Below are 12,066 nucleotides of genomic sequence, written 5' to 3'. Positions count from 1 at the left end.
GACAGTGGGCAGTATGCACAGCAGAGGAGTGTAGAGGGTATGACATTGGGCACTATGTATAGGAGAGGAGTGTGGAGGGTATGACAGTGAGTAGTATGTACAGGAGAGGAGTGTTGGAGGTATGACAGTGGGCACTATGTATAGGAGAGGAGTTTGGAGGGTATGACAGGGGGCACTATGTATAGGAGAGAAGTGTTGGAGGTATGACAGTGGGCACTATATATAGGAGAGGAGTGTGGAGGGTATAACAGTGGGCACTATGTATAGGAGAGAAGTGTTGGAGGTATGACAGTGGGCACTATGTATAGGAGAGGAGTGTGGAGGGTATGACAGTGAGTAGTATGTACAGGAGAGGAGTGTGGAGGGTATGACGGTGGGCACTATGTATAGGAGAGGAGTGTGGAGGGTACGACAGTGGGCACTATGTACAGGAGAGAAGTGTATGACAGCGGGCACTATGTATAGGAGAGGAGTGTGTAGGATATGACAGCGGGCGTTATGTATAGGAGAGAAGTATTGGAGGTATGACAGTGGGCACTATGTATTGGAGAGGAGTGTGGAGGGTATGACAGTGAGTAGTATGTACAGGAGAGGAGTGTGGAGAGTATGACAGTGGGCACTATGTATAGGAGAGAAGTGTGGAGAGTATGACAGTGGGCACTATGTATAGGAGAGGAGGATGAAGTAATCTGGGAAGGAAAAATGTAAAGGTTTGTGGAAGGATGTTTAGGGGCTGTGTAGTGGTTTAGAGGGCCATACATGGATTTAAATTACACCAATTAAGCAGAGACCAGCCATAGTCGATCTATGTATGGGCTAGCTGGTTTTACACAAGTCAACCTATTAACTGACTTGAGTACAACCAGCCTGTCAGGTTTTCCCCAAAACAATCAGTGCTGCCAGCTATAGTTAGCAACACTAATCATTGTATTCACTGGCAGAACACAATAACACTGCGGGAGTGATTGCCCCATTCACAGGTCAGCAGGTGAGAGGGTGTGTGGGGACAGGCTGGGGAGAGATACTAGTCAGTCCCTGGGTAGGCACTGGTTAGTATCAGAGCCAGATATACACAGGTTACATACGCCACGATTGTTAGAGCGAGAGCAATAATTCTAGCACTAGACCTCCTCTGTAACTCTAAACATGTAACCTGTAAAAAAATGTAAAGCATCGCTTAGTACACAACAAAAAATCGTGCTAACTTTAGTGTTTTTTTTGTGAATGAAACAGTTTCTTTCCAAAAAAAACGTTTGAAAAATTGCTGCGCAAATATCGTGTAACATAAAAAGTTGCAAAGACCACAATTTTATTCCATAGGGTGTCTGCTAAAAATATATATAATGCTTGGGGGTTCTGAGTAATTTTCTAGCATAAACAATGATGATTTTTACATGTAGGAGAGAAGTCTCAGAATGGGCCTGGGTGGCAAGGGGTTAATTATCATAAGTAATATACAAATAATTATTATTAAGCACTGTGAGGTCATCCTCTCCGTCTGCTGCAGAGTGTTCCAGCTTGTATTTAAACTGGCCGCTCTGTATGTAGCTTCTGACAGGCTATGGAAGGAGCCCAGTATCTCTGGAACCATAAATGATAGAAGCCCCATATTTTAACCAGTGCTGGGGTTGGTATTTAGCTACCAAATTTGGGGTCTCTGTGACTCCTGATCGCCGAGCTACAATCCTCAAAGTCAATCTTTTTCTTTTTTGATTTTTTTTTTTTTTTGGGCAAATGGGCCTATCTTGAGAAAGGGGCCTGGAGCTGCAGCTCCAATAGCCCCTATGTTAATCCGGCCCTGCCTGAGGCGATTTTCAGTATCGATAGCTCGCTCTTGGAGCGCCTTCACCTCTCTCGAATCCGACCGAACCTGTCCTCCACCTCCGCTATGCGGCATCGAAACTTATCCATATCTTGACGGATGAGGCCGACATCCATAGTCAGGAAATCAATCTTAGTAGTTAGGGTCTCTTTGCATGCCGTGATGGCCACCAGGATCTCTGCTCCCGTGGGGGACTCCGCTGCCCCAGACTCAGCGGTCGTTGATGTCGCCGCCGCCATGGTGGCCGCCGCCCCGACAACGCAGCCACCAGGGAAGCCGGGTGAGAGTTCTTGCTTTTGTGTTTCGAGTGGGAGCAGTGGGTCTTAGGGGGGCCCATCCGCAATGCGGCCCGATCCAGGACTGGGCCTCACGTCTGGCAAGGGGCGGCAGGCGGGCACCAGGGTCTAGAAGGCAGAATACTTGGAATGCCGGCAGCCTCCCAGCCACAGAGCCAGGGCAATCCTCTGTGGCAGCACTATTGGGCACCAGGCTCCAGGAGGCAGGATAGACGGTGCCCCTGTGAAATCCTCAGTGAGGGGGTCAGAGCCAGCCCCAGAGAGAAGCTCTACTAGGATAGGGGGGCTCCCAAAGGAATAGTCCTGCTACCCCAAGTCACAGTACCTGTTATAGAGGATGTGCTGGGTGCCCCAGGCCACAGGATGCAGGGATGGCCACCTATACAGCTCTTCCGGAGGTTTCCAGAGTCCTCACACCGACCAATCGCTCCGCCGGGTTGCCGCCGCAGACTTGGATGGAGCAGCCGCCGTCCGGCCAGGTGTAGCCAGCACCCAAGCCCGGGGATGTTGGAGGCCCCACAGGCCTCAAGATGGCGGCAGCCGCGGTGGCAGGGAACGGCCCCGACCGGGCCTTTCGCAGTTCCCAGCCACTAGATGATGTCCCCGCCCATTATGGTGTCACAGTCCCAGAGGATGCTGGGACTGTGACATCATAATAGGCGGGGACATCATCCGGTGATGTCCCTATATAAGTCGCCGCACGTCGCGTCCGTGCCATTGTGAGCGGAGGATGCGACGAGGAAACATCTGAAGAGAAGAAAAGAACAGAAGACGGCGAAAGCGGCGACAGAAGACTGGGCCACCGCCTGTAAAAGAGCTAGAAGAAGGCGCGGTGGCCCGGCAAGAAGAACCAAAGAGGGGGACAAGAACCCCGAAGAGGGGGACAAGACCCCCGAAGCCGGAAGAAGAGGGCGGCGGCGGCGAAGAAGAAAGCCGGGCTCCTCCGCTAGCAAAAGAGCTAGCAGAAGATAGCGGAGGAGTGCGGCGAGAAGACCCCCGAAGACGGAAGACTCCCGGAGCTGTGCAATAAACTATTTTAACCAACCCTTGTGTGTTGTGTTTTTTTTTTTACTTTTTTCCACAGGTGAATGGGTAGGGGTACATTGTACCCCATACTCATTCACATAGGGTGGGGGGCCGGGGGCCCCCTTATGAAAGGGGGCTCCCGGATTCCGATAAGCCCCCCGCCCGCAGACCCCGACAACCAACGGCCAGGGTTGTCGGGAAGAGGCCCTTGTCCTCATCAACATGGGGACAAAGTGCTTTGGGGTGGGAGGGGCCGCACGGCCCCCCCTTCCCTAAGGCACCCCCCATGTTGAGGGCACGCGGCCTGGTACGGTTCAGGAGGGGGGGCGCTCGCCCGTCCCCCCCTTTCCTGGCCGGCCGGGTAGCGTGCTCGGACAAGGGTCTGATGTGGACTTAGGGGGGGACCCCCACGCCGATTTTTCGGCGTAGGGACTCCCCTTTAAGTTCATACCAGGTGACAGGGCCAGCAACGCCTCCTTCGCTGGCCCTGGCTACCTGGAGACGTGCTCAAAATGAGCGGAGTTTCCTCTGCGTGTGTGGGCGAGTCCGTTCATTTCAAAAGTACGGCGGATAGTCAGGCGGACTTAGTACGCCGTATTAGTCCGCTAAAAAAGTGCTGTGTGTGGGCAAGTAGCCCGTTCGGAAAGTCCGGCGGACAGTACGGTGGGAAGTCCGCCGGAATAAGTCCGTCCGATAGTCCGCTACGTGTGTATGCGCCATAAGTATTTGATAACAATGTTCTGTTGTCTTTAAATAATATGACCCTTTTTATTTGATTTCAGAATACTTTCTTGCAACCTGAAAAAGCTATAACAACAACTTGCAATGATTTCTAGGTAACCCTCACTGGCCAGGCATGTTCCCAATCGGTCAGTTATTGATTTGCCAAAGAAAAGTAAACGAAAATGCCAACATCGGACTTTGGTAAGCTACAAAGAACTCAAAGGCTTTCATCTGTGTGGGACCTTCAGCAGCACATTTTTCTATGCTAAAGATTGGTACCCACATGGGAGTAACTTGCAATTCATAGTCCTTTACAAAACCTACCTTTGGTCATCATCATCTTTTGAATACAAGCGTCAACACTCAAATATCAAAGCAGCCTACCGTAGCTAAATAGATTCTGACTAAACCCTCTTACACCAAAACCACAAATCTAAACCACTCTGCAGCTACTGACATCAGAAATATACATACATACACAGTATCTCACAAAAGTGAGTACACCCCTCATATTTTTGTAAATATTTTATTATATCTTTTCATGTGACAACACTGAAGAAATTACACTTTGCTACAATGTAGAGTATTGATTGTACAGCTTGTATAACAGTGCAAATTTGCTATCCCCTCAAAATAACTCAACACACAACCATTAATGTCTAAACCGCTGGCAACAAAAGTGAATATACCCCTAAGTGAAAATGTGCAAATTGGACCCAAAGTGTCAATATTTTGTGTGGCCACCATTATTTTCCAGCAGTGCCTTAAGCCTCTTGGAGTCAACCAGAGATTCACAGGTTGCCACTGGAGCCCATTTCCACTTCTCCATAATGACATCACTGAGCTGGTGGATGTTAGAAACCTTGCGATCCTCCACCTTCTGTTTGAGGATGCCCCACAGATGCTCAATAGGGTTTAGGTCTGGAGACATACTTAGCCAGTCCATCACCTTTACCCTCAGCATCTTTAGCAAGGCAGTGGTCATCTTGGAGGTGTGTTTAGGTCCGTTATCATGTTGGAATACTGCCCTGTGGCCCAATCTCTGAAGGGAGGGGATTGTGCTCCGTTTCAGTAGGTCACAGTACATTTTGGCATTCATGGTTCCCTCAATGAACTGTAGCTCCCCAGTGCCGGCAGCACTCACGCAACCCCAGACCACGACACTCCCACAACCATGCTTGATTGTAGGCAAGACACATTTGTCTTTGTACTCCTCACCTGGTTGCTGCCACACATGCTCAACACCATCTAAACCAGATAAATTTATCTTGGTCTCATCAGACCACAGGACATGGTTCCAGTAATCCATGTCCTTAGTTTGCTTGCCTTCAGCAAACTGTTTCTGGGCTTTCTTGTGCATCATCTTTAGAAGAGGCTTCCTTCTGGGATGACAGACATGCAGACCACTTCTATGCAGTGTGACCCTCCACCCCCTCAACCTCTGCATTAATGCTGGCAGCACTCATAAGTCTATTTCTCAAAGGCAACCTCGGCATATGACTCTGAGTATGTTCACTCAACTTCTTTGGTCGACCATGGCAAGGCCTGTTCTGAGTGGAGCCTGTCCTGTTAAACTGCTGTATGGTCTTGGCCACCATGCTGTAGCTCAGTTTCAGGGTATTGCCAATTTTCTTATAGCCTAAGCCTAATCTTTATGTAGAACAACAATTCTATTTTTCAGATCCTCATCTTTGCCATGTGACCAGTATGAAAGAGTGAGAGTGATAACACCAAATTTAACACACCTGCTCCCCATTCACATGAGACCTTGTAACACTAACGGGTCACATGACACCGGGGAGGGAAAATGGCTAATTGGGCCCAATTTTTCACTTAGCGGTGTACTCACTTTTGTTGCCAGCAGTTTAAACATTAATGGCTGTGTGTTGAGTTATTTTGAGGGGACAGCAAATTTACACTGTTATACAAGCTGTACACTCACTACTTTACATTGTAGCAAAATGTAAGTTCTTCAATGTTGTCACATGAAAAGATATAATAAAATATTTACAAAAATGTAAGGGGTGTACTCACTTTTGTAAAATACTGTGTGTGTACATATATGAGAAGCAGCATAAAAACTCATCCTAGCATAATGTTGACATTTCAAGTATGTGTCTCTCTGCTGGGTCCCAACTATCTCTCTGAAAAGAGTATGTGCAGCACAATGGTGATGTCCCAGCTACATTTACAAGGTAATATTGAGTCTGCAAAGGGATTTGGTGCACACCCAGTACATTTTATCTTTTGTGACTATTTAAAAATATATTTGAATAAACGTTTTTGTTCCTTGAGCTCACCTTTAAAAAAAACAGTCATAGAACTTTGTGGGTTTTGTGTCGTGCAATAGTAGAGGAGTCAGGGGCATACCTAGAGCATTTGGCACCCGGGGCAGATCCTATATCTGCCCCCCCCCCCCCATTTTAAATGAAAAAACACCCACGATTTATTTTCCATTTTTTCAAGAATATTTATTATATACACAGCACATATCTGCATTCTGTACCCTGTATACAGCACATATCTGCATCCTGTATATAGCACATATCTGCATTCTGCACCCTGTATATAGCATGCGCCTGTATTCTGCATTCTGCACCCTGTATATAGCACATATCTGCACCCTGTATATAGCATGTGCCTGTATTCTGCACATATCTGCATTCTGCACCCTGTATATAGCTCATATCTGCATTCTGCACCCTGTATACAGCTCATATCTGCATTCTGCACCCTGTATACAGCTCATATCTGCATTCTGCACCCTGTATACAGCTCATATCTGCATTCTGCACCCTGTATACAGCTCATATCTGCATTCTGCACCCTGTATACAGCTCATATCTGCATTCTGCACCCTGTATACAGCTCATATCTGCATTCTGCACCCTGTATACAGCACATATCTGCATTCTGCACCCTGCATACAGCACATATCTACATTCTGCACCCTGTATACAGCACATATCTGCATTCTGAACCCCCCCCCCATCAGGTCAGCTACACTATACACATGGCAGGGGGAGGGGGTGATGGACACAGCAGTCACCCTGACCCCCCCCCTCTCAGACCAGCACAGGGTAGACAATACTCCAGTCTCTTCTTACATCAAACCCCCCCCCCCCCCCAATCAGCTACACTATACACATGGCAGGAGGAGGGGGACACAGCAATCACTCTGACCCCCCCCCCCCCCCCGACCAGCACATGGCAGGGGTAGACACACTCCTCCAGCCCCTTCTTACATCAACCCCCCCAATCAGGTCAGACAGCTACACAATACACATGGCAGGGGGAGGGAGTGGTGGACATGGCATTCACAGTCACTGACCCACCCCCCCATCTTAGACCAGCACAGGGGTAGCCTCTTCTTACATCAATCCCCCCCCCCCCCTCTGCTCACCACCTCGGGCTCTCAGTCAGCTAGGGAGGACTCTGTAATCACTGTGTGGAAGCAGCCGCCCAAGCGGAGAGAGATGAGACAGACACACACAGGCAGCAGCAGTGGTGGGTGGAGGCGGAGCTAGCAGGAGGGAATACAGTCCCTCACTGAACAGTCTGGAACAGTCCATTGTGGCCATGGCACGGGGGGGGGGGGTGTTCTAAAAAAAAATAAAGTGAAAATGAGCAACCAGAGACAGCAGGGATGCCCTTGATATGATCTGACGTGTCACCCCGACTTGGGTGCGGAATTCACCCCCATATCAAAGTCACTTGGCCACTGACACCCCCCAAAAGTGTGGCACCTGGGGCGGACCGCACCCACCGCCCCCTTATTGGTACGCCCCTGAGAGGAGTGCTCTATTTTTCAATGTATGCTATGTGAGGTTCCCTAAAGCATAAACTTTTCTTTAATCAGATTTTTATTTTCAAATTTTCACTGCATTAATCAATGCTAAATGTTTGGAGTGTAAGTGATACCCTTACTGGCAAACTTATGTTTTTAAAGATGGAAGGTTAAGAAAGGGAAGGGCAATAAACCAACATTAATATGTAGAATAGGAAAGAGATACCAGCAAACATAAAACATTATCTTAAATAATGCAGTGAAAAAAAGGACAGCAGTTAGAATGTGTCATGCATTACGGTGAGTACCCTTTTTTGGAACATTGCTGTTCAGTCATGTTGTGATCACTTTACAAATACTGATAAAAACACAAACTAATTGCATGCAAAAATGTATAATGCTTTAGTGTGTAAAGATGTATTTTAATGGTAATATGAGATGAAGAACACACAAACATACACACACATTTTGAGTGATCATGCTTTTTCTTTCTTTTTATGATCCCACTGTTGGAGCAAATTTGAGGTACCATATCCCATTTTTTTGCAGTAATACTTTAGCAGTGGGTATGGAGCCCGCTTAATGTGGAAAACATAATTTAAAGGAACTGTCATTTGTGCTATGTAAAGCTCACGCAAAAATTGAAAAATATATACATTTCTAGCTCAGCATATAGTTACCTCTATGTTGATGAAGATACTGGTCTTTTCACTTTCAGTTAGGAATGTCTGAAGGGGCTTCATAAAGAACTGAAAAAAAGAACATTCTAGTTTCACTTTTACAAGATAGTAGCCATTTTACTATTTAAACAGTGATCTGGTTCTTGGGAGTGAAGGATGTGGGGAGGGCAGAAGTAAGACATGTGAAATGGTGTTGGCAAGTCTCAGGATTAGTTGTGGGCAACAAGGATCAAGAACATGATGGACAGAGGGAAGGGTGACTAGGTAGAGAGAAAAATATAAAAGAGAACTTGAACAGGCCATTTATGAAGCCTGTCAATTTTTTTTATTTTATTTTTAGTAGGCAGCATACTTCATCTACTGCTGTATATGTTGTTACCTGACAGATGGATCCAAGTGTATCTGAGTACTTTTCTTCTGTCTGGTACAGTTCCTGGAGGCAGCATCTTTTCATATCTTCTGTAGTCATTTTCTATTAAGAATCAGAGATCAGAAAGAGTCTCCCGACTATGGTTTCTTGCACTCTCTATACACCCAGCCTGCATTTCTTATACCCCCATAAAAACCATAGATCTATGCTTACCACATCTTTTTTTGGAGCAGGTTGGTCATCATTCATGAGAACCTCATATATTTCATTGCCTTCTTCTTCATCCATATCAACACAGTCATAGAGATCCTCATCTTCTTCTCCTGTGTCACTGTTTGAGATGAAAGAATGGGATTACTATGATGTAATGACAGAATTAGACCCCCCCCCCCCCCCGCCAAGGAACTGTACAGATGTAAACACCTGTACAGTGCCTTAAAAAAAGTATTTATACCCCTTGACATTTTTTACATTTTGGCATGTTACAATCAAAAACGCAAATGTATTTTATTGGGATTTTATGTGATGGACCAACACAAAGTGGCGCATAATTGTGAAGTGGAAGGAAAATGATAAATGGTTTTCACATTTCTTTTTACAAATAAATATGTGAAAAGTGTGGCGTGCATTTGTATTCAGCCCCCCTGAGTCAATACTTTGTAGATCCAACTTTCATTGCAATTACAGCTGCAAGTCTTTGTGGGTATTTCTCTACAAGCTTTGCACATCTAGAGAGTGACATTTTGCCCATTTTTCTTTGCAAAATAGCTCAAGCTCTGTCAAGTTGTATGAAGAGCGTCTGTAAACAGCAATTTTCAAGTCTTGCTACAAATTCTCAATTGGATTTAGGTTTGGAAATAAGACACATTGGTCTTGGCATGGACGTCCACACATAGATCTTTGGCATCTGGACGATTGTTTATTTGTTTTATTGTAATGTTTTGTGTCTGTTGTCTTGTGCTGTGTGTTGCCATATCTAGAGACTATTCGACACAGTAATCGCTGGATATTTGTCATGTTATCAGTGTCATAACTAGGGTTGTGCCGATACCAAGTATTTGCACAAGTATCGGTACTTGTGCAAATGCACTGATACCTGAAACCGATACTTTCAGGTTCTGCTCTTTGAGCTTTCATTGGGTCTCCCCAGTGTTAAAGATGTCCGATAATTGTAGCTGTCAAAAAAAAAAAAAGAAGCCGGCAATGTTTATTACATTGCTCAGCCCTAAAACACCAAAAAAAAAAAAAGAAACATTGTTTCTTTTTGGAAGAAAGGAGATCAGGCAGGGGAGTCTGATACAATAAAGCACCTCATCCCTGGATTGGTAGTTAGAAGGAATAGTATTGGGGGGATGGGATTATTACGGTGCCTATTTATCTAGCAAGCATAGCACCGTAATAATCCCATCCCCCCAATACTATTCCTTCTATTGTTTCTTTTTGTATATTTCTGTTTCTTCATCTGCAGATCAAAGGGATGAACAAATGTCTCTTTTTTGACCCCTTAATAATGCTCAATTTACTCTAATCAGCCTTAATTCCCTATTCTGCTCCATTTAATTATTATTTTCCTGCTTTTTTCTTTTGTTCACTGTTCACATCTATTTTATAAACGATAAACAATTAAAACTTTTTTTTTGTTTGCTTTGTTAGTAAATATTTTTAAGCAAGCAAACATTAACATATATTTACACATTGGAAAAGTGCTAAATTAAAAAAAAAATCTATTTATTTCATTTGTAAATAACTTTTCAATGCTTTGTACAATGGCTGACAGCTGAAGTTAAAACAAAACAGTACCGGTAGGTATCAGTAATTTGTAGCGGCGAGTACTAAATAGAAAGTATTGGTACTTGTACTCATTGTAAAAAAAATTGTATCGGTGCATCCCTAGTCATAACTATCATCTCCCATTGGGGAGAATAATTATATTTGAATTCATTCATAAATATATCATATTTTTCCCTACATTGTAAGCTGTGTCACTCATTTGGTCCTCTGGTTCCTTACACTCTTGATAAGGACAACTCAGTTTTTATATATATATACACGCAGCTTTCTTGACTAAAGTGACGCTATCGATACTCGGTAAACAATGTTACGTGGATATTATTGCACCTAAGTTAAAGACCTTTTTTCTCTTTTTTGGTTCATATAGACCTGGACTTTGGGCAATTCTAACACATGTATATACTTTGATCAAAACCATTCCATTGTAGCTCTGGCGGTATGTTTAGGGTCATTGTCCTGCTGCAAGGTGAATCTCCGCCCCAGTCTCAAGTCTTGTGCAGATTCTAACAGGTTTTCTTCTAAGATTGCCCTGTATTTGGCTCCATCCATCTTCCCAACAACTCTGACCATCTTCCCTGTCCCTACTAAAGAAAAGCATCCTCACAACATGATGCTGCCCCCACCATGTTTCTCGGTGGGGGTGGTGTGTTCAGGGTGATGTGCAGTGTTAGTTTTCCACCACGCATAGCATTTTTCTTTTAGGACATTTAGGGATTGATGTTATCGCAACTTGGCCATTCAAACAGCCAAAGCCCGTGAACACATAAGTTAGACAGGATGAAGATGGAAGCCCATCTTCAGTGCATCACTAAAGGACTTTGTTTTATGGTAAGTCTTTCATAATACGCTAACATGTGATGCATTATGCTCTTAACTTGCAGGGGGATGATTTTTTTTTTCTGTTTTCTTGTGGTTTACTATATGATAAGGCTTACTTACTCCATCTTATCGGAGAGACCACTGTAAATTTCATCGTCATTCTCTAGATCCTCAGTAGGAAATGGTCTGGCAAGAAAAATAAAAGGATATAATATTGGTAAATGAAATCCAGTTTTGAAAAAGCAGTTCCAGTGCAAAAAGCAAGACATCAAACCTGTGATACATACATAAACCCTTTACTCTGAGCAATCTGAGACCAGGATAACATAGACAGAGTGTTGATAACCTGCAATTGAATAACAATAGAGTGAGTATTTCACCTACAGTACAGTTTACTTGTTATAAACAACATATCCTTTTTACTAAAATCCTGCTGCAGAATTATTGCAGAATTATTTTTGTGAAAATATGCATGTCCGCATGGGTGAACACACATACTTTTGACAAAGGAGGCAGCAAGCTCTCACATTGGCTTCTTTTGAGGTAAAATTATACCAGTTGGGAAGAGAATAGCCACCTGGCCAATAAATCCTGCTACTGAAAAGGTATTGTTCAGGAGACATTAGGTTTAGCCTTATAGAGACATACAATCATTTTTCTTAAACTGTTGGATCAGGCATAAGTCTGTAAGCTCCTTAAAAGACACCAATAGTCTCTATAATTGCTATTGTTATCTATGTGAAATCGATTAA

At 44.4% G+C, this 12,066-nt stretch overlaps 1 protein-coding gene across 1 annotated transcript in view; it reads right to left on the bottom strand.

Moving 5' to 3' along the window:
* VAV1 (vav guanine nucleotide exchange factor 1) overlaps positions 1 to 12,066 on the bottom strand; it is a 125,555-nt gene that overhangs the window by 61,948 nt on the left and 51,541 nt on the right. Inside the window, exons 3-7 of the mRNA XM_077482066.1 lie at positions 11,602 to 11,660; positions 11,435 to 11,500; positions 8,918 to 9,035; positions 8,714 to 8,806; positions 8,335 to 8,403 (exon numbers count right to left, since the gene is read on the bottom strand). Of these exons, the coding sequence (XP_077338192.1) occupies positions 8,335 to 8,403; positions 8,714 to 8,806; positions 8,918 to 9,035; positions 11,435 to 11,500; positions 11,602 to 11,660 (405 nt within the window). The remainder of the gene's footprint in view (positions 1 to 8,334; positions 8,404 to 8,713; positions 8,807 to 8,917; positions 9,036 to 11,434; positions 11,501 to 11,601; positions 11,661 to 12,066) is intronic.

Source organism: Lithobates pipiens, unplaced genomic scaffold (genome assembly GCF_037356315.1).
Source record: "Lithobates pipiens isolate NorthernLeopardFrog02 unplaced genomic scaffold, aLitPip1_a1.2 Scaffold_16, whole genome shotgun sequence".
Classification (NCBI taxonomy): domain Eukaryota; kingdom Metazoa; phylum Chordata; class Amphibia; order Anura; family Ranidae; genus Lithobates; species Lithobates pipiens.
Note: the sequence above shows the minus strand (reverse complement) of the source record. Positions and strands in the feature narration are given on the sequence as shown.